This window comes from Lipophrys pholis (genome assembly GCF_963383615.2).
Source record: "Lipophrys pholis genome assembly, chromosome: 11".
NCBI classification, from domain to species: domain Eukaryota; kingdom Metazoa; phylum Chordata; class Actinopteri; order Blenniiformes; family Blenniidae; genus Lipophrys; species Lipophrys pholis.
Genome location: NC_137631.1, coordinates 16,321,862 through 16,344,801, shown reverse-complemented (window position 1 = coordinate 16,344,801; position 22,940 = coordinate 16,321,862). Strand labels below are relative to the sequence as shown.

The following is a 22,940-nucleotide window of genomic DNA, read 5'->3' as shown; positions in this document are numbered from 1 at the left end:
AGGTGAAGAGTTGAGAGGGAAAGTAAGGCATTGCTTTGTTACAGATGTGTAATGGTCATCAGTATGTCTACTATATGTACACCATAGCCACCTCGTGATGTAATAAGATGATAACACAAACTGTAATACTCAACACAGCATATTGTCGACTTACTGTGTGTGGTTCATGTGTGCACACGAGGGTTTCAGTATGTTGAATAAACTAACACAAACAGCTGAAGGATCACTGCTTGATCATGTCGTAATCAATACCAGCCAACTGCCCTTTGGTTGTGTTAAGATGGCATTAATATTTTTCACCCCGAGAGCCATTGGTGTGATTAATGGAGAGAGAGAGAGAGGGTCTGGGTTGAACAAGCAGCAAAGAAGAACAGGAGCTAACAAAGAAATGAAAGACAATAACACTCTTGGTTGAAAAACCAGGGACCTACTGATTTCCTGTATCAGTTTTTACTTTCTCATCAATGTTGACAATGATGTGTGTGAGGAAATATTGCCCCGAATACTTTGTCCTTGGTGTTTTCAGGAAACAGGCTTTCTTTGACAACCAAACGTTCAGTCAAACCCAGGTGTAGGTTCAGCCTTTTATTCCTATCCAATCACCGGTGAAAGAATGGGTGCTTCTCATAACGAGACGTCCTAGACAGTTTATGAAATCTGAAACGTCAAACTGGAACAAAGAAGACAATTTTAGCTTTCCGACAATCTATGCAGTCCGAACAGACAAGAGTCACCAGGGTGGCATACATTTGTGACACAAGTTTCTCAGTACTGTCAAAATACACAGCTGTCTCCTTTTTGGTGTTTTCCCCATTGAGTTTGTCACAGCAGATCGCCGTGTCTCCTGTCTCCTCTTTCCAATAACCGATTACCTGCTAGTCCTCACTCTCCATGAACCCCCTCACTGGTCTTCCTCTTCTTCACTTACCAGGCTGCTCTGTCCTAAGCATCCTTTTCTCTACACAATAATCATCTCTCCTATAGAAATGACGAGAACAACGGAAACAGGTTTCTGTCACATTCCCCTTAAACAGTACAACATGAGCTGTCAACCGAATTGACTCATTCTTTGTCCTCAGCTCTGCAACCTCCAGTTCAGCCTCCTGTCTTTTGATCAGTGCCACGATCTCCACGCCATACAACATGGGTATTGTCATAATCGTGCTTCAACCTGAACGGGACCCTCTATCGCAGATCTCTCTTGACACTCGTCTCCATCCTGTCCGTCCATTCAGTACAAAACTGGTGAAAAGCTGATTTCACAATCACTGCTGCATCTGATTCTGGTTGAAAAATAACTGCTGAGATAAGAGTTATACTAGGGGTATATTTTGCTTGTGAGGTAAATACACAATCATTAACTCATAGAATCTGGTCACCTGATGCATTTTATTTCAAATCTTGGTATGTAACTAAGTGCTACAATACAGAGTTCGATCTGACACTGACAAGAAAATGTCCCTTTGAAGATTAATTACCTCTTTCTTCTGACGACACATCATGGTAAGTAGCCAATTAGCCTTCTCTGACACTGGTAAATTTGCTTTGTTCTGATAAAATGCTGCTATTTCATCACATTAGCACTCTGCACAATGTCTGGTTATTTGTTCATTCCCCCAGTTAGATTGATTAAGTCTGCACTTTCCAACATTGATCTCTCTTTGTGATTTTTGTTTTGTTTATTACTGTGTTTCTATTTAGTCTCAGTAAGCCTGTCTGACCTATATGTAGCTTCTCTATTGTCTCCATCTCATGCTCTGCTGGCTAAGCTATGGAGCCTTGGCAACGATGCACACATCTGAGGTAAGGTAAGTGATGGTGAGTTCCACAGGACCTTGCTGGAGTCTGCTGTTGGGCACGTTGTTGACCGGCCAAGCTAATTTCACACTCCCCTGGCACCCATAATGCCTCGAGAGTTACCATGGGCATAAACAGAAGGTCAGAGAGACAAACAGAGAGCAGGAGGGAGAAATATTACAGTGAAAATATTCAAGGACAGCATCAGTCTCACTTGGGTGCAGGTTCTGGCTATAGAGACCAGCTGCTCATTTTGGGTTTTTTATACATACTCCCCACTTTTGTATGTGGTATAAAGGTAAAGCGCACTGAAGAACGAGGTCTAAGCTCCCTGTGTACAGAAGGCCGTTTAGGTCAGGACGCAGCAGACACTCTAAACAATGCCAGCCTTCGTTTGATTTCACTTCGGTCTATTCTGCAAAAGTGAATTTAAGCACGACAAGTCCACTGGCAAAGCAAGGACTGTGTTCATCTGTCAGTGAGTGTTGAAGCTCGTCCAGTTCACATCTAGCAACACATTTAACTTTGGTAAATTGAAAATACAAATGGAATGATTTAAAATGACAGTGTGCCTGTATTAATGACCTAAAGCGCATAGTTAAGTTGCATTTCTTTATGGAAGAACTTTACATTCTCCTGATGTTCAACCTTTGTTGCATGACAAGTTATGCTGACAGCTTTCTTAAAGAACAACAGCCCAATGTTTATGTTCTCTATGTGTGTTTGTAAGTATTTTAAAGAAAGAATGCAAGGTGGAAAATGTGAATGTGCAGATGTGCGTGTGGGTGAGATGGAGGGTTTGTTTAACGGAGTAAAGTGACAGCAGAGTATTATAGAAGAGAGGAGCCCAGCCAGAGCTGTGCCTGTAATGCAATTCCCCTGTCGGACATCAGACTGTTTCACACAAACACACACCCTTTCACACACGCAGTGTGTGGCATCAGGAAATCCCATTAGGTGTGAGCTGTACGTTAAGTGATCTTGTGTTGACATATGACCATAATAAAAAGCTTAACAAACTGAGTGTCCGTAAACCAGTTAAATTTTTTGCTCCGAGATGTGATCAGGGTCCTGCTTTACTGTGCGCGTCGTCTAATGGTTCAGTGTACAACGAAGGAGATTCGTTCCAGCACCCGGCAGCAGAACTACATCTGTGGATTTCTCTATCAATCGACTGACAAGCTGTTTTGAGCGGAGCAGCTTATCCTGCAACGTTACTCATAGCTCTAATTTCAGACTGTATCCACCGTCTTTCAGTGTCTCTCGCACAAACTGACATCCCCACACACAGATTGGCAGTCTTCAATTGGGCCCAGTGGTGATCATTACTAGCCCTTCCCATCTGTCTATCTCCACACTGTAAGTACACGGTCATGTGCACATGGCCATGCATACACGTTTCCCCGTGCAACTGCACACACAGACTTTAAGTGTGTTTTTGCCCTCTGTCCTCCCAGCTGAACAAATGGCGCGTTTCAGTAAAGCTTTTTACCCAAACAGGCCTGTTGTTTACGCCTGTTACAAATCATGTCACATGTCACTGATTATGATACAATACTGTGCCACGCACGCAAGCACGCACACAGGGACACAGACACACATTAAATCAAATTGTAACAGCACTCCTTGAAATCTGTGTTCACTCTGTCATTAGAAATCTGATATTAATATATTGAGATACATTTTCAGATTCAATTTTAAGTCTCAAACTCATATAGATTACTTTACTGGGCAGGTTACAAACGCAATTTCGGCAGCGAAGTGACTTTCACATGTGCTAGAGATTGCTGAATGAATAAATAAGCAAGATCCTGCACTGATTGATGCAATGTCATGTTTATCACCTGGAGCAGAGGGTAGCAGATGAACTAAGAAGCTGATGAGGATTTTTAATGCTCAAGATTAGATTTAAATATCAGGAAAGGAGCATAATCATGAGGCCAATCACATATTATCTATTTACAATGAGTGGCTGCCATGTTTGTCTACCGTGGTGCATAATTTAGGAGAAACAGGAAGAAAGAGGTTGTTTGCAAATCTCTGTCACAGTTACTTAGCTGATTCTAGAAAATGACAGATGACTTTGAAGGGATGTCACAGGAATCGTTACAGACCTGAGTCTTCCACGAGGACCATGTCCATGAGGGTAGCCATGGCTGTGGGAGCGTCTGGGAACTGGCTTGTCCTCTTCATGCAAGTGATGTAGTGAAGGTGAACGGGAATGAGATGATCTGGAGCTGCCGGTGCTCTGAAGACTGCTATCAGGCATTTCCCCATGACGGCTCTGACAATGTGCAAAAGATGCATAAAATGAGATTAAATTGGCCTAAATGTGTAATTTCACATCACTCACAAGTTGAAATTAACAACTGCACGGGTCACTTACTTCTCCGAGGCTGCTGTGTTGTTGCCCAAATGCTGGCAGGCTGCGCAGTGAGGGGACCGGTGAGTGACCTGGGCGTCCGCGGACTTCTCGGGGTGGCGGACCGTGAATGTGATCATGGTCACCATTCAGGTTGTTGTCACTTGCAGAGCGAAGCAAGGAGCGTGGCGAGGGCAGGGTGCCGGGAATAACACGCCGACGGTTGGTGTAGGAAGGGGTCTCCCTGAAAGGCACTGAGAGGAAACGGAAACAACATGGAAACCTTAAAAGCAGATCTGCAGAATTATGAATGGACCATATAATTTGATGAGTGAAAAAATGTAAATACACCCCAACTTTTGATGAGTATCTTTTGGTTATGAGGCTGTGTGGCGAGTCAGATACAAACAGTTTACCAAAGTTTACATAAAGTGCAAGTATTGCAATATATCTGGCTCTGCTGGAAACGTAGCCTCAACAAAATAATTTACTAATCTATAATCCCTCTGTACTTTATAATCTAATATTTAATAGACTCCAGAATAACATGTTTTCACATTATTTGTGAATTCTATTCTATTCTTTTGCTTGATAAGAGAGAAGAAATTTGAGGTAAACTATTTGAAAGACTGGGGCATTACACAGTGTCCACACCAGATGGCAGAGTTTTCCTGTAAGTTGTTTCAGACAGAAACTGTCAAACTGTGCAGGGATCAATCAAACCTGGAAAAAAACCCTTCTCCAGGCCGCTCACAATTCATGGAAACATATTTTCTTCTATAAAATTTCCCTCAATCCAAACCCAGTCGGCTTCACATGCACGCTTACATCTGTGCTGGATGATGTCAACGTGTGACCACTGCTGCTTACTTACCAACATCTGATGCTTTGTGGACCTTAATGATTTCTGCCAGGTCAAAGTTTCCTGCTATAATAGCCACCTATAAGTAAGAAATGTGCAGTGAAAAGCAACAGAGAAATATGTAAGTAGAAAAAAAATAAATAAATAAATCGTTCACGTTTGTAAATTTTTCTTCTTACACTCACTCTCATAAATTATTTACAATTAAGCCCTTTGTTGGCACCATTGTGCAGAAATGGTGTGTGCGGATATGTTGTGAAAGCTGTTCGGATCAGCCTGTCTTTTGTACAAATAAATTATGTTTGTTCTGCACAGGAAATCTGTGTCAGTGTCAATTTCACATGTATTTCATCAACCAGAAAGGCAGGACAACTGTAACCCTGTGTGGGCTGGAGGTATAATGTTGCTTGTGTTTTTCCTAATAGCAATGAATGTTTTCAGCACATCACCACTCAGGTACCTGACACACACGACACAAAGAAACATGCTGGTTATCACACAAACCTGAAAAGCAGTCTGGCTGTTGTAATTCTTTATCTCTTTATTGGCCCCCCGGAACAGCAGCACTCGTGCACAGCTATCCTGAATGACAGAGAGAGATTTATGTGTCAGCAGTGCTATATGTCACTGCCTTTGATTTTTATCAGGAACAAAAACGTATAGATACGAACACAGTCAAGCTCCAACACACAGTAATGGATGGGGTTTGTGTGAGTGCCACTTGCACGCTTCTAATTATTCTCTCCACTAGACGTGGGTGGTATAGTTAGTTTGGAGTGTCGTGATATAGGTTGTGTGTCTGGTTTGTAAGACAATTTTCACATATCACAGCAGATAAAGTGCATTTCAGTATCTTATTAGCTGACTGTATGGCAACACCCTACAGTTATTACATATTAACAGCGACATTAAAAAAGTAAAATGAAAAGAGTATTACCAAGACGAGGTGTAAATATTCAAAAAAAATTTGGACATGGCTGTAAAAAATGTAACAACTAGTGAAGTATAATAATTTGTGTGCAATGCAGGCTGACTGTTGTTGCCAGAGGCGGCATTACAAGTAACCTCTTTGATCACTCTAAAAGAAACAGACTGAGAAAATGATCTGGTAACGACACTGACAAAAGATCAGGAATGCTTCTTGAGAAACCCTCATGGTAACATACTTTCTTTTTCTAATTCAGGAGAAAGTATATTCCATTAGGTGCTTCTTAAATCACAATGTCGACAGTTTTGCTTGACCTGTCAAAGGTTTTATGATGAGAGAGCCCAGGAGGAAAAACATTTCAAGTGCTACAACAGTGAATCCGCACACAAAGAGTGCCATCCAGGCTTTATAAGGACAAAGCACAACGAGCCTGCTTTCCTGATATCCTACATGAAGCGTGATAGATTGCATACTCATGTGGATGCATTGCGTTTTCATTTTGCGTGCCATTTGCAGGACAGAAGAATACCGGTGTTTGTCGTGTGTCAGTTGGCACACAATCCTAGGTGTGCCCCATTAGTATATCAGCTTCCACACATTCGTGCACCATATCAACATTTTCAGTTCGGTAGATCAGGCCTATAATCTTGTTTCCATCACCTCAAGAGACTTCACAGATTTACAGTCATCAACAACAGAGCCTTTTTCAATAACTTGATCTTAATCTTCACTCTGAAGTTCAATAGTTTGGTTGTGGACACTTGCTTTACGTCATTAAGTGCTGTAACAGTGAACAGTGATGTAATGACCCTTAAAAAAAAACACTGAATTATTGCGTTTGTCCGATTACGTCTGGACTTAAAATGTGGACTGACTGCAAAAGTAGATTTTCAAAGTCACTAGTAACACATTGATAGAAAGTGAACGAAAGCTGATCTACTCCTGCATATATACAGAGGGTCGGACGAGAACTAGTGGTTTAGGGAATGCACTAAATATTGACCCGAATTGGCTCACACACACACACACACACACACACACACACACACACACACACACACACACACACACACACACACACACACATATATACATATATATCTTTCTGGCTTCTCATATACAGTATGAAATATAATACAGAGAAAAATATGTACAAAAACAATGAGTTTAAAAACCCATTCACTGATGGCACTAAACCTGCAAGTGATAATGGAAATACAGAAAGTATAAATAATAACATAATCAACACATTAGAGCAACCCTGTAAACAGAGCAAATGCTCATCTAACAAGAACACGATTAAATGAATGAAATCAAGTAATGCCAATTTCAACAAACACAAAACAGAGTGTATTGTGTTTCTCACGTGCAGAATATTCAATATTCTGTTTGGAAATGAGCACAGCCCTCTGGCAAATCAAAGCCCAACTGTAGATTGATAGACAGGGCTCTGCGCCCACGTGCCCTCTGACTGAGGGTCGATATGTAATTTAACACGGAGAGCAGAATTGATAGGACGAGGCTTTCTCTACAATCAGCACAATGACTCCCGTCATCATGAAGTCACACATTAACTGATAACATGTGACTTATATATTAATATCCTTAAAGTTTTGTTCAAGTTGGGCATGTCTGACAACCCATTCTCATATGGACCAGAGCACCCTCTCCTGGTGAATGACACAGATAGTAGCAGCGTGTGTGCTGTCACTGAGACTGTCCTGTCCTGAGCTGCACTGCATGACTGGGGGAGTCAAGTAAAACACACAAAACCTGCATAAGGCCATGTAGACAGAGATAGTAAAGACACCAGAAAATATATAAATACTGCAAATTTTATCCTTAATGCATGAACACTCTTGCTGTTTGAGGCTCCAAACTAAAACAACTAAAACCTACAGTATATGCATATGAATGCCTGTGGCTGTTATATCAGCTAATGCTGATCATCAATGAATAATGCAGCTGCATAAATGCGCTACACGCACTCACATAGAGTCAAATCACAGAAAAACACACACTTTTCAATGTAATGTAAAATCAATATGGCGATAATTATTAAATAAGTCAAAATATGTTCAAATCTCATCATTGTGCATGGCCCTACATGTTTTAAACTCTACCAGTTCATGGAAAAAGAAAACCAAAGACATAATCCAATGGGGCACAATTGCAATGATACAATCGTTTCCTCTAGGCCTGGAGGTTATGTGCAAAATTGAATATGTTAATGTTATGTACTAGATACGTCAATATTATGATTTGTAGCTATGACTCGTCCTGCTTTCAGACTAATTCATTCAAAAATGTACACCGATAATGAAGCTTTTAACAGCAGGAAAGCACAAAACAACGTAGAACAATATAATGAAATCCAAAATCTAGGACAATAGCTGGTCTCATACCACAATACAATATAATATCCACTTGTGTCTCCTACCAGTTATTTTATTAAAATAAGCATTGTTGTCTTTCTTATTATGTTTGTGAGTACACGATAAGTATGAAGACAAGGTTAATTTAATGCATGAATGTTTTATTATGCTTCTTCAAGTGCGTAATTAACAAAATATATCAATGAAATCCTTACTGCTACAGTTCTCTCAATGTAAAGCTGTGGAGACAGGAAGATGTGGTTGTAAAACAGATGCACAATCTGAGAGACACTTGAATCTCAGCTCATTGTATTGTGTCTGATCCTGATGATTTCAAGCATTAGCGTCATAATCAGATATTAGGAATGTCAGGTAGCCACACCACAGTTGAGCTTTTCAATTTGAGTGATTTGGCCACATTTTTTCGAATACAAAGACACACACACACAAATGGAGAGGCCAATTACAGCCTGAGCCATCTGTCTTGCTCTCCTCTCTAAGGCGTCCTATAGGAATTCGTTAGGAAAACCATTCCAGTCCTCCCTGTAGTTGCTACATGTGATTACTTGAGGTAGACAGAAATGCATACAGTAGCGAGTTCGGTCAACTACATCACTCTAACGATGCAGGTCATGTGTAAAGACTGACAGATGGATCATCCCACAGCCACATTTATACTTTGGAGATTTCCTCTTGTGATTAGAATTGAGGCAGGAGATTTGTTTTTTTTTGTAATGGATTGTGACTAACGTTTAAATCACGTAAGATGTGTGATTCAGAATGGAAATGCTTTAAATGAGAGCTGAAAAACACTTCACTGCTGAGCTCAACAGCAGCATAACATAAAATCCCTTGCATAAATGGATGCAACATCTTTTCTTCATGGCTTATTATAAAGTAGTCCGGAGACTTCTTCTGTCCGCCTTGTTGGGGCAGTTCTACTTGTGACTTCTTCAGTTTTACTCATCAGTGTTCTCATTTCCTGTTTTTTTTCTCAATCTTTCATCCATCCAAACTACTGACCATTGATCTTTGGTGCCAGGCACAAGAACCCCTCTTTGCCTTTATTCAATGCCGTGGATCACATCTGCCGATCTGAAGGGTCAGTAAGTAAATGTTTATAGCCAGCCAGACACTGAAAGTGGGATTTTTAAAGCCCTGTGCAGGCCTCTTCTGTCAGTGATTACTATATGTCGTCCGGCCATTCATCCACTCTCTACCTCCTCATTTATCGGTCCCTCTTTCTGACACTCTTTTTTCTCTCTCCATATGGATTTATCGATTTTGTCACTGGACAACTAGTTTCTCAGCTCATTTATTACTGTGATTGTACATAATCATCCAAGGCCGGTCTGCTTCAGGCCTGCTGGAACCCTGCTAAGACACACCACGCCTGGGATCAATCAGTTGAAAGTGGTGTTTGGTCTCCACGAGCAGAATAACAGCCATCCTCATCAGTGGGAAAACACATGAGCTGGGGTAAAGTCTATTACCAAGCGGAGGACTTACAAGAAGCACTACAAGAGAGTGTAAATTAAGCTGTCCATCTTTTCTATCTTTGATTACATTATGCTATCTCAAACACACACAGTCACTTCAGATGACAATGCATTAACTTTATTTTTCACAAAAATGTATTGGAGATTCAGCCATTAAGTTTCAATACAGGCTGTAGCTCATGGTGGGAAATGGGATACCATCTGATCTGGATGTGAGCAAGGGGCATGTCACACCCTGGACATATTGCCAGTCCACCACAGGGCAAGCATCAAGAGACAATTGCACACACTCAGCATGTTTTTGGATTGTTGGACAAGTCTGGAGCAAATGGCAAAAAGTCCCTTGCGCACACAGGGAGAGCATGCAAATCCCCCAAAGTTCAACTGAGTACCTCCCACTACACTACACTACAGTGCTGCAGAATCTAACCCATCTCACTTGAGGAAATCCCCCACCTCGCCCCCAAAACATAGTGTAACTCAAATGCAAAGCACTATTGTACCTTGCCTGACCCTTTTTCAGGGGTGTAGCAGGGCCTCACAACACATTTTCTGTAAAAGATTCATGTTGTGGGATTTGCCGGTCTAAAACAGAGGTATCGCCCCACAACGTGACTGAGAGAACACAGTTAGGTTCCTACAACATGAGTAAAACGAATGCACACTCGCGATGAGCATGTACTGGCATCAGTCATGTGGATGTGTTACAAATGGCTTCAGATAGAGTATTGATATGACACACACACACACACACACACACACACACACACACACACACACACACACACACACACACACACACACACACACACACACACACACACACACACACACACACACACACACACACACACACACACACACACACACACACACACACACACACACACACACACACACACACACACACACACTCCAGAGACTATGGTGTTCCAGTTGAATAGAACAGGGTCATTCAACATCGCTAGAATTAGCTGTGCAGCAGATAGTTAAAATCAAAACATGCAAACACACACAGACGCACGCACACTTGCATGCACGCATACATGCACAAGCATAGGCACGCGCATTTTAACTGTTCATTTGCAAGATAGACTGATGGAAAAAAGGGGAAGATAAAGACACCGAGAGAGGAGAAAAGTGCTCGTTCAATGTTCAGAAACAGGACACCAATCTCTATTTTCAAATGAAGTTACATAAAAGCCTCTTCCAAAGTGCCCAGGTAATTCATTCTTTTCCAGATAGTTAAAACCAAACACACGGGTTTGCTTTGCCTAAGTACCATCGTGGAGTGTACTACTTTTTCCACTGACCTCTTTCCTCAGTTTTTTTCTCGTACTTCTCCAGCCATATTACACCTTCATATATATTTTAAACATGCACTCTATGTTTCTTCTCTATATTAGCAGAACTCCATAAGTGTCCATAATCATATTTTTTTCATTTGTCACTTTGCTCTGCAGGTATATCACACAGTGATATATTATTACCTGAAAAAAAATTGCCTTACGTGGTCAAACTTCCCTCGTGAGGAAGATCTTATTATATAAAACTGGCAGGTATGTGTTCCCAAGGTTTATTTCTGTACAAATGCTTGAAGATGACAGAAAGGAAGAGGAAGCCAGTGTTCTGTCTTTTTGCTGATTACCAACACACACAATGGAACTGAAACAACTGTGAATTCCTTTGTAAATCCAGCCCGATGGATCTGATTCGTCTTCACAATGGAGAATTTAGTTTATCTAAATACTCTTAATTACAAATATTTTAAATTCGACTATGTGGCATTTGTTACCATGACAATGACCGACCTGTCCAGGGTTTATCCTGCCAGCACCCATAGTTGCCTGGGATTATGGGTCATATGCATGGCAGCAGCACGGGAGGCCAAGAAACAAGAAGAACATGCTGAATGTGGTCACTGGACTCATGACTAAACCAGTCAAACATCAGGTGTTTGCAGTGAACGCTGACTTTTTGATCAAGCTGGGGCAGTTTACAAGCCAGCAGGTCCTAGACGTGTTGTTGTTAACAAGCGGATCAAAGGCTTTAAAATGCTGGATGTCAAATTCTTTGGACGGCAGCGTGGGTAACCCGCTGTGTTAGGAGCAGGTGGAACCAGGGCAAGAGAGGGACGAACACGAGTGAAAATCTGTGCGAAGAACAGGATGAGGACACTGGAGATTGTATACTGTATAGAAAACTGCTTGTAATGAGGGAACATTAAAAAAAAAAAAAAGAAACACACGATTTTATTTGCAAAAATGTTTCCAAATATGAGCTTAGTAAAATAGGTGATTTGAAGAATACCAGCTTTAGGACACGTTGCTCAAAACAGATAATTGATGTAAATACACAATAAAACAGAGCCCTCAGTGTATGCGCAGTGTGTGTCTATGAGGACAGCTTAGGAATTATCTTGTCCAGGTCCTCAGTCACTGTCTGACAGCGACTGTCTCCAAGGCATCCATCATAGACAAAAAGCATGAATATATAAAAAAATAAAACAAACTCTGCTTTTGCATTGTCACACAGATTGCATAACAAACTACATGAGAAAAACCTGCCTGGTCTGTAGCCTTTGTACTGTTAGACGTCCACCTGGAACACTTGTCTTTAATATCTCATTTCAGTCCAATATACAAACAAATACAACAGGGAAACTTGCCAAGCGAAGCATTTGCATTAGACTGTGCTTAAGTGCACACATGGGTGAATGTGCATCACACGCCTAGTAGAACAACACGTGGAATGCAATGACCCTTCTAATCTGAAGAAATCTTATTATGACATGTATTTTTTGGATTACACAATAATCCCTGAGAGAGACACGAAGGTTTCACCAGGATCGATGGAGCAAGAAAGTGACGACTGGAAAACTACTGAAGGACCAGCAAAGACCAATACGTACACACTTAAACATCGACCACCCAATAATTTCAAGAAAACAACAGGATATGATGAAGCTACTTGAATTAAGGGCAAAACGTCTCATTTGACATATGACCAAGTCTTGACTGACCTGATTCCGTTTGCTTTGAGATACCTCCTACCTGGACAAATGACAATATGCATAGACACCAAATAATTCAAAAAATCGTATCATATTGCCGCAGTATGTTTTCTGACACTTTTACACTAGGCTAAATTGAGTGTTCTTGAAACTCAAATGATGGGACAATACATCCTTAATGTCGGAAAATCTACAAGAACAAGAAGCTCATATTGTTGGTGAATTATAGATTAGGCCAATAGTTTTAAATCATTTTGAAAGCTTTGAGTTTGTTACTTTGCGCATTTTGCTTTTGTATCCTTGTAGAGAACAGCCAAACTATCTTCTTCAGCAATGAGGTCAAAGACATGATGAAAAGTGCCATTTAATCGTAGGTTCAGACGCTGCCCACATCGTGCACAGATGAGAGAAAGACAAAAAGACGACGATCTCGGCAGCACTCCACCAATTAGAGTGTTATCGTACAGTAAGTAGATAGAAGCCACTCTTAAGATGAAGGCATGACAACCTGTTATTTGTTTGAACTTGTGAAAGTGTATACAGCATTATGATAATGTGAAGAATGATGAAGATGTTGATCCAGAGAGTTTCGAGAATGTAGCCTGTTCCAGACGGAAGCAGCATTAAACTAAAGAAACAAATTACATAATAGCAATTTTCTGAACCAAAATATACAGCAGAGAAGCTGAAGCGCCGATATAATCCCCAATGAACATCTGTGGAGAGACCTAGAGATAGCGGCCCAGACACTTTCCATCTAATTTGATGGCGCTTGAGTGGATCTGCCAAGGACATGAAGGATGAATTAAACTGCTCAAATCCAGGTGTGCACAGCTGCAGATACTTAAGAAGAAGCAGCGCCAAAATGGCTGACACAAGGACGTCTGCAATGAAGTCGCTCATTTGTACATAAGTGACTTTTAATAATTTTGAAAGTGTTTCCACAGACATATATTCACTCTATCATGATATCTGAGTCGGAAGTGGTGACGTTCTTCGTTCCTGCACACACGCCTCATGTTTCACTCTTTACTCTTCACCTCACACGAGCCATGAAGTGATGGTATTTATTTTTACCTGGTTGTAGAGCGCACACACATGCAGAGCCGTGTTTCCAGATGCATTCTGGGCCCCCATGTCAGCTCCATAGAATAGCAGGTGCTCCAAATGCTGCACGTGGCCATAGCGGCATGCCTGAAAAACAAAAAAATACAAAAAAAGATTAAGACATTGTCTTTGCAAGAGTCACTCTGCTGAATTTCCATCAATCTTCTATATTATTATCTCCTCAACATAAACACATCTTGAGTCCGGGTTCAAAAACATACATTTGAGGTTAAATGATGAACTCTAAACTGCCTTTCAATGTAAATGTGAGTGTAGCTTCTTTTCTGTCTTTCTGTGTTCACTCCATGATGGACTTGCAAACCGTCCAGGGTGTGCCATGCCTTCGCTCATTGTCAGTACAAATCGGCTTGAGCGCCTCATGACTTTAAGTCTGATAGAGCAGCACAAAAGATGAATAGATGGATGAATGAACAGCCTATTTCGGCCCGATTTTGTTGAGAAATGAGGAGGTGAACGACAAAGAGGCCATGTTGGATTGTAACCAGAAATATAATTGTTGCACGCTTATGTAACCCAGCGAGGCAAAAGGACATAGTACTGTTTTTGTCAGCTGACCAACCACAATAAGTAAAGGTTATTTAAACAATGAATTAAGACGGCACGCCTGCAGCAAGCCTCTGGCTCTCTCTATTTCACCATAGTGTGTTTAAACAACTGTTAAAAAAAAAAAAAAGCCTACCTGTTCTCTTTGCACCCAAGTTCATTGTAAACTAAATGTGTATAGCAGCATATCATCAAAAACCATATTTATAAATTCCAAAACATTTAAATAAAAAATAAATGAATAAAAAAAAAGGTTCAATCCATTGAACATTCAGCAGAGACATTTCCTTGGGCTAATACCTTTGTCAAATTTTCCTCTCTCCACAGCCTCTTAAAAACAGACAAAATCTTGTTTGTATCACCTTAGGCTAAATGTAAATTTGTGAAGTTTACTCTTGCAAAAGCTGTGCCTTTTTTTTTTTTTTTTTTTAGCTCTTTGGTTTCACCTAACTGAGAACAATAAACTTTTTTATCTGATCTCATCTCCTCTTTCTTTTCTCCCTGGCATACTGAGGTTTCGTCCTGTGTCATTGACAAAAAGAAAAAAAAAAGCACACGGCTCTCCACAGCAATTGTTTTCTCTCTCTCCTGTGTTCTGTCTCACTAAGAGTGTGTGACAGCACACAAATGATGTTGGGATTGTTGTTGGTTATCAGCTTGACTGCAGTGTATTCTATTGTACACAACATATACCACGCGAATACTAATACCGGGAAGGACACAGAAAAAGGGGGACACGTCAGGAGGAGGATGTGGAAGGAATGAAATGGGGACGGACATTTGTGGGCCTGAAGGTCTAGTGGATTTGTCATGCAGTATCTTGTAATTGTAAAATAATTATGACCTGATTCAACAACTCCTCCATTCAAAGCCCAGCTGTGTCCAAACACTGATATGATACATATAAAACCTTATCACCATTCTCCTTTTGTGTAAGTCCCAGCCACGTCAGCACATCAGTCATTGTATTTTTATCTTAAAATCCTCTCACATGGGTGGTTTGTTCATGAAAGGTTGAATTCAACAAATCAAATAACTGTAGAACATCGTCATTAATCACTTTTTTTGCTGCTACATAAATGGCTGCTTGCCACAGAGCCATGCCAGGGCAAGTGTTTCTGTCGCTCCTTTGTGACGTTTCCTCTGTAAAAGTGCCCTGAAATGACTTTGTTGTATTCGGCGCTATATAAATAAAGTTAAATTGATATGAATTCTAATCATATTATGATTGATTAAGAGGATTAGTAGCGGTTTCATTTATGTTCAATAGGTCAAGATGCTTTGTGTCTTCAGAAAATAAAGGAACACTTTAAAAAGGAAGATAATAACACAAGGAAAAATGTAGCTACAACTTTTGTCTTTTTTTTTTTTTTAAACACTGAACTTCTACACACACACACTCATTAGACCCATTTACGATGACAGACATTGTGAATGATTCAATATTAACTGAGATGCTTCCTGCAGCAAAATGGCCCATTACTGAAAGAAGAGTCAGAAGAAGAATATTATTATGGTGCAGCTGTTCAAGTCAAACTGCTGGCATGCCACTAGTCATCGACTGGCTTAAAAACCCCTAGGCAGTTTTCAGAGCGATCAACTGTTGAAATTCAGAAATTGAGTGAATGCCACATTAAATGAAAGAGGAACTCAGGATATTGAATGATGTGTGTATTGGGGAGATGTTATCCTGCCATCACTGTGATGTCTGTGTGCTCACCTGTGCCTTTTATTTTCTTAACAGCCCAACTACACACTGTTTAATAATGATCATTAAATACAAAGAAAGAAGGGAAGATTGCCTTCTCTCTCACTCTTGAATTCACCTGATATCGACAAGCGTTTGTGTTTTGTCCAATGCCACCAGACATCTGAAACGTGCCTTTTGTAAAAGTCTAACTGGCCAAAACTTTTCTCTCCAGTTTTTGACTCCACTGTATTGTGTATTCCTTTTCCGAGCAACATTTTCCCCAAGTTTTCAATCAAATCTGTAATAATTCAGTGTAGCATATTTACTGACCTTTGCTCTAAACATACATTGCGTAGGAACAACTCTTCGTACAGAACACCAGAAGACTTTATTTCCAGATAGACTGAGTCAATAAACAAATAAATAAACAAATGTTGAGTACCAATGTGTTCAGCTCAATGTCGAGCAGCCATGTGCAGGAAGTAAACTAATGTGAATCTCTTTCCAGTGAGGATAAGTAACACATTGCTCACAGGTGCTGCCAGTAGCTTTTGATATTATCAAGAGGAAATAGTGAGAAGGTAGTGTGAAACACATGGGCCAGCGAAAGACTGATGACAACTGTATGCATACACTCTAACAAGGATCTGTACAGAATGTTACATTATAAAGAAGAAATTTGTGATGTATCTCTACAGAACTAACTCCTATGTCATTATAAGTATTATATGTGTCGCTTGGATTTAGTTTCTGTCTTCATGGATTGTCTTTACCTGTTGTTTCTTGTGGTTCTAGTGTTTAATGCGTTTACAGTAAACTGTTTCTCTCTCTCTCTCTCTGCTTGTCAAAATATAATAGTATTCGTGATAATCATGTCAAAATGTTCAAATTGTGCTAATGCACATGATAATGTTGTGTGAATGATCCAGTGCCACTTGAACAAAGTGAGTGCAGAGCCTTGCGATATTTGTTGCGCTTCTCCCTTCGCAGCACACCGGCTCCTCCCACTGCCACATATGCATGAACACACTGACTGTGTGTGGCAATGTTAGAATCCCAAAGCAACTCTACAGGAGTCACAGGTCAGGACGGTTGCGTGGCTCCCAGATAACTTCTGCCCTGATGTTGAACTGCTAATGTTCTGTAAAGTGGGCTGAGAGTTGAACAACGCATTAGTTTGCAGAAAATGTCAAGTCAAATTATTTTGCGTAGACCTGCTCATCTACCTTAAACTCCGACTTTGTGAGGATTTTGTAACAAACAAGGAGAGCAAGTTGCAGGGAACCTTAGAGTTGTGGTTGTGTCTTTAAGTTGAAAGGATCACGGTGCCGGTCAGACCCAGTGATCTGCACCATCACACACCAGAGAGAGTCATCTGAGGTTGTGAACACAACTCTTTTAGTCACAGCCGACATTGATGGGTAGCTGGGATAGGAAGAATTAGTCCGCCGTGGCGACAGTAAGATGGACGGCAGCTGGACAGAGTTCAGTGGAGGTTGGAGCATCGAAGGCAGGGACCAATGGGTGAGCTGGGACTAAGAAAATAAATCAACTTCATTGACTAAATAGAGCCAAATATCCCAAACCACACAATAAAGAAAGTGAAAGCTAAGCTTGGTAGACTGTGCGATTTCAATTAGTTTTATTATTGTTTGAGTTTCTGTATTCCATATTTTAATCCTGGTGTGTAAATTAGATTGTGACAGCCCTACTTGTCTTTATGTTTATAATCATATCATGTTATTGAACTTTAACATTCTGAATCCTTTTTTGGATCTCAAGCCTCGGTTCCATTGCGCAGTGCGTGCCAGTACGGTACGGCAAAGCGTACCCAGACCCCACTCTGTTGTGCAGTCCCACCGCGGAGAGTCGGAGGGGTTAAAAATGTAGGAGGGGTTGTAAATGACGTAAATGATGCAGGTATGTAACGTCATCACGCGACAGTAAACATTGCGGGACCAGCCACAACAAACAAGTTGCACTGCAGCTCAGGCGTTCGACTAAAGACGGGAGCCTCCGTTCTCTGTGACACAGCTTGGAAAACTTTCTCATCCCGAACAGCGATTCCCGCTGAATCTCCTCCTCTCCTGCTAGTGAGAGAATCAGTGTCCACCTCGTCAGCACACCGGGGTGCTGTGTAGCACCGACATTTCAATAAACCCAGTTACGGTATGGTTCTTTCGGTACATCCACAACTTTTGCAGTGGGAACGCACAAAAACCCATACCGTACCATACCGCACCGTACGGTACCGTATCGTACCATACCGCACCGTACTGTACCGTATCATACCAGCCTATTCTGTGCAGTTGAATCGAGGTTTTAGTCACATTAGCATTACATGCTTTCAGTGTCATCTCTTTGTTAATGGTCTAGTTTGTTCCTCCATGTCTGTGTTCATGTGTACTTTAAGCCATGGTCCCAGCGCACTTTTTGTGCCGGGACAGGGCGGGGCGAGATGGGTTTTTGTGAGGTTTTTGTGAGGTTGTTTAATTGATGTCAAGTTTTGTCAACCACCTCTCCAGTAATATGGCTTTAGTCTTGCTGTGTTTCTCCTTGGATTTTCATTATTTCCTCAGATTACATTCTTACTTTAGCGATTGATTGATTCAATATCTTGACCCCGACAATAAGTATTTCTACACGTAAGAGGCTGTTAAGAGATGTTATGAAGAAATGTGAATAGTGTTAAATGTTGTTATACCTCTGAAGTTGCCACTCTTTTTGCTGCTGTTTCTAAGCCATTCCTTATTAGTTCAGACATGTGAATTTATTTCCGATTCATCACGAGCACATGCAGCATATTCCCAGCATTTTACACACACACATCACCTCAAGGCATGCCCTGCTCTGTAAATATCATAGAGGCTAATTGTGCCTACATGGTGTTTTTGTTTGTGTCGGGGGTTTATAGCTCATATCTGCGCGGTGACAGAAAGACACGGGAGGTCTCAAGGTTTCTTGTCCAGTAAACTGAACCAAATAGGCAGCTTCGGGATTCAACACTTCTGTGGCTGACCATGAGTATGGACATAAACAAAGTAGATGCTGAATGGCAGCCTTTAACGTAACTAAACTGTGATAGCATTTCAATCAAATCGTAATTTGGATCAGGCTGAATCTTTTTTTGACAGAAGTCTTTTTTTCAGTACAAAATATTGCACCTTGATGCACTGCATTGCATGGCATTCGCTCCTTTACAAAATTAGTGTTTATGATGTTTGAGCTCATGTGATATCAAGAAAGGATAGATAAACAAAACCAAGTACTTCAGTTCAGACCTAATTGGCCTACAGAGTGTTATTTTATCAGCACTCCCAAGTCCCACCATTTTGCAGCTCTGAGAGCGCATCCACATACGGTTAGTTAAATCTGAACAAACACATTGTTGGCAGTAAATCTGCTGTGTTCATCATGGGACTCAATTAAATCAACATATATACTTAAAAAAAAGCTGGAATATATTAATATGTAAATGAGAACTATAGTGTGAAAGTGTGGATGAGTGTGAAAAGGTCATTCAGCTGCGGCGTAAATATTCAGATCTCTACGCGTGGCATTCCCCTCACTGTGTGTCTTCTCAGGTTTTCAGAACCAGGGTAAAAGAAGAAGCCATTTAACAAACCTCAAGACCACAACTGTAAAAGTCTGATTCATACAGCAGCTGCAACATTATCCATGAAGCATTATGTTTAGTTTTTTTGAATCCTGTCTGTATTCTACTTGTTTCTCATCAAACAAACAAAAAAAAAGGGTCTTTCTAAGACATGCTGCTTTTGTAGCTGTGTGCACTAGCCAATTGAAGCCAAACAAAAGAAAAAAAAAGAAAATGTGTCAGCCCCATTGACAGCTTCGGGAGGAGGAACAGGAGGGGGGGATGATTGCCTCCTCACTTTTTGTTTAATTCATTTGGATAAAAGAGATTGATTTCTTCCCAAAGCCAGCCAGGTTACACTGAGAGGGATGAATGCATTTACTCTATTAGCTAGCTACACAGCTCCCTTCAGGACCGGCCAAACAAATGCAAATTTTGAAATGAAATTGAATAAGAGGAGACGTTACATGTGAAATTCAGAATTTCAGTTGTCTCCACTGTAACCCTGTAACGTGAGCAAAGACAGCTATGTGACATTCTCACACACCTTCATGGATGACCTGTACAAATCAAAGTGATTCTCTCTTTGCATTTTCTTGAGGACATACTTATATGTAGTATGTTGTGTTGCACTACCTGTGTATCTTAACGCAATTTTGTTGTGCGCCAATGGCAAATAAAAATGCCGCATGTTATTTGGTGTTTTATTGAGACACACAGACACATTGTGACAGACAGTCGTCATGTGAAACATCGCACCAGGACAGATTTCCTTGCTTTCATATTAGTGCACAGCGAAACGCAGCTGAAAAGGAAAATGAAAGGAGCAAATGGCATATGTCTAACTCCTTGAAGTTCCCACCAGCACATAGTCTCTACTACATCTTCAATTATGACAAAATAAATTATTGGAAAGAAAATCAATTCGATGAGAACTTGTAGGACATTTCAGACTCGTGATGTCATTTTGAGAAGAAAGAACTGTTTAAGGGTTAAAACCAAGTTTAGAAACAAGACGTTAGGTTTTAGTAGTTTAGCTGATGTTAAAGTTGTTATAGAGTCCTTAGTCATACATGGAAGTGTTAAGTTATTACCTGGTGTATCTCCTGCCAGCCGTTCTCATCCACACAGCCGACCTGGGCGTGATCATGCAGCAGCAGCTCACAGCAGTAGGGGTCTCCTCCCACCATTGAACTGTGGTAAAGAGGAGTCAGCCCCCTGCTGTCTTTGTAATCAGGAGACGCACCCAAGTCCAACAGTGTCTGGTGGGCAAAAAAAAACAAAAAACAAAGTTGCCAGTTTCAACCATGTTTATCATCACCATGAAATGAGAATTTCAGACAGACTTCCAAGTGGTAGTGAAATACTCTAAACTGGACCTGGTAGACATCACACTACATTCTGTATGAATCAAACACTTGATGACCAGTCAAATATAGAAGTTAATTCTAAAATGTTTGAGTAGCTAGTGAATTAAAGCCAAAAGGGTTCATGAGTATTCATTCATTGCATTTGTAGAGATGCTGGCAGCAGTTGGATTTAGTTCAACAGAGTGTAAGTCCTTGTTGCAGGTACAGAATGTACTAAATGTGGAAATGATCAGTTCGAGGAGTAAAAGATATGCAGATTGCTTGGATAGTAGCTGTAGAGTGTAAGTATAGTCAACATTATTGGTATACACTTTTCACACTTTTTTGGAGACACTGACCTTTTTATGTGCTGACCATACTTATGCATGTTACATGGTCGAGTGACATTGGATATTTGTATTATTATGATGATGATGATGAAACTAAGAGGAAATGACAAATTCCAATTTTAACAACTTTGTCTCAGCAGAGAATCAGTTATGTGACGCATATAAACCCTTTCATTTAGGTCACAAGCCTCTTCAAACCAGACACATGCAAGGCCCTTCAGTGGTTACGCTTTTCAGAGAGGGATGTTCAGCCTCACATATTTTGTAATTGCTCAAGCGCCCTCCGTACTCAGCCACAGAATCACCTGCTTCCATAGATAACCTGCGTGCAAGCTCTCCTTCTCCGGAGAGAAAGTTTCCAAGATGGTACTCGGTTGAGCAAAAGAAATTAAAGAGATGAGTCAGCTCCCGTTTGTATGAGTTATACTCACAATAAGCGCTGTATGGTTCTTGCTGCGAACTGCCTTGTGTAGGGCAGTAATACCATCTTTTGTTCTGAAGTCCAGATGTGCCCCTCCACTTTTCAGCACCTTGATGAGGTCTCCACATCCCTCCAACTGTGTTGCCAGCGTTAGAGGACATTCTGTGAGATCCAGGGAGGAGATAGAAAATAAAAATCGATACATTTTCCTCTGACAACGGTCTGCATCCATCTGAGAAAATAAACATCGGTCATTTGAAGCTGTGAGCGTCCGATGACAAAGACGCTTAAAACAGTGATGGTTCGAAATGCAAACTGTGAGTTTTCATTTTCCGCGACTCCCGTTGCTGCAATTGTCACCCTCCGGTCTGACTAAGTGACTGCTTCCTGTTGGTGTTCCACCAACCTACTTTCATGTTGCCCTCACTTCCCGGCTCATCTGCCAGACTACAGGTCACCCAGCAGAGAATTTCCCTCCATGGCTGGACAAACATTTGCATATACATGAGAAGATTAGCAAAGAGAATAATCCAGCTTTATCCGGAATGCAGAAGGCTTATTTCAAAAAATCCATACATGGTCATTTGTGATGAAGACAGAAGAAAAGAAAAACAACGAACAAGAGAAAAGTCAACTCAAGGTTGGAAAAAAAAGACAAGAAAAAAAAAACCAAAGCAAAGCCGAGATTGGTCAATTCCCACCATAGATTCACTCACCTCCTGTGTCCGGGTCATGAAAGTTTGGGTCGAGGCCTCTATCCAGAAACCTTGAGACTTTTTCAGTGTTCCTTTGCTGCACATACTCCATAAACTTCTTCAGGTTTGCCTAATGGAGGGAGACAAGGGAAAAGAGAGAAGGGGAAGCAAAGGAAGAGACAGCTGTGATTGGGTGATGTCAGACTCATGTATCTGGGGATGTTTAATAATGCAGCCCAGAGATGAAAGCTAAAGTCATTGCGCTCTCCTTCTGTGTTTGAAGCTTTTATTTCTGTTAGTCATGCCAAGTAAATGGACCATGTGCAGAGGATA

General features: G+C 40.9%; 1 protein-coding gene across 1 annotated transcript in view; it reads right to left on the bottom strand.

Annotated features, from left to right (window-relative positions):
• shank3a (SH3 and multiple ankyrin repeat domains 3a) overlaps positions 1–22,940 on the bottom strand; it is a gene marked incomplete at its 3' end in the record, with an annotated part of 162,246 nt that overhangs the window by 60,881 nt on the left and 78,425 nt on the right. Inside the window, exons 5-12 of the mRNA XM_080475300.1 lie at positions 22,629–22,737; positions 21,923–22,074; positions 20,887–21,054; positions 13,914–14,030; positions 5,526–5,603; positions 5,034–5,100; positions 4,184–4,413; positions 3,912–4,081 (exon numbers count right to left, since the gene is read on the bottom strand). Coding sequence (XP_080331426.1) covers positions 3,912–4,081; positions 4,184–4,413; positions 5,034–5,100; positions 5,526–5,603; positions 13,914–14,030; positions 20,887–21,054; positions 21,923–22,074; positions 22,629–22,737 — 1,091 coding nt within the window. The remainder of the gene's footprint in view (positions 1–3,911; positions 4,082–4,183; positions 4,414–5,033; positions 5,101–5,525; positions 5,604–13,913; positions 14,031–20,886; positions 21,055–21,922; positions 22,075–22,628; positions 22,738–22,940) is intronic.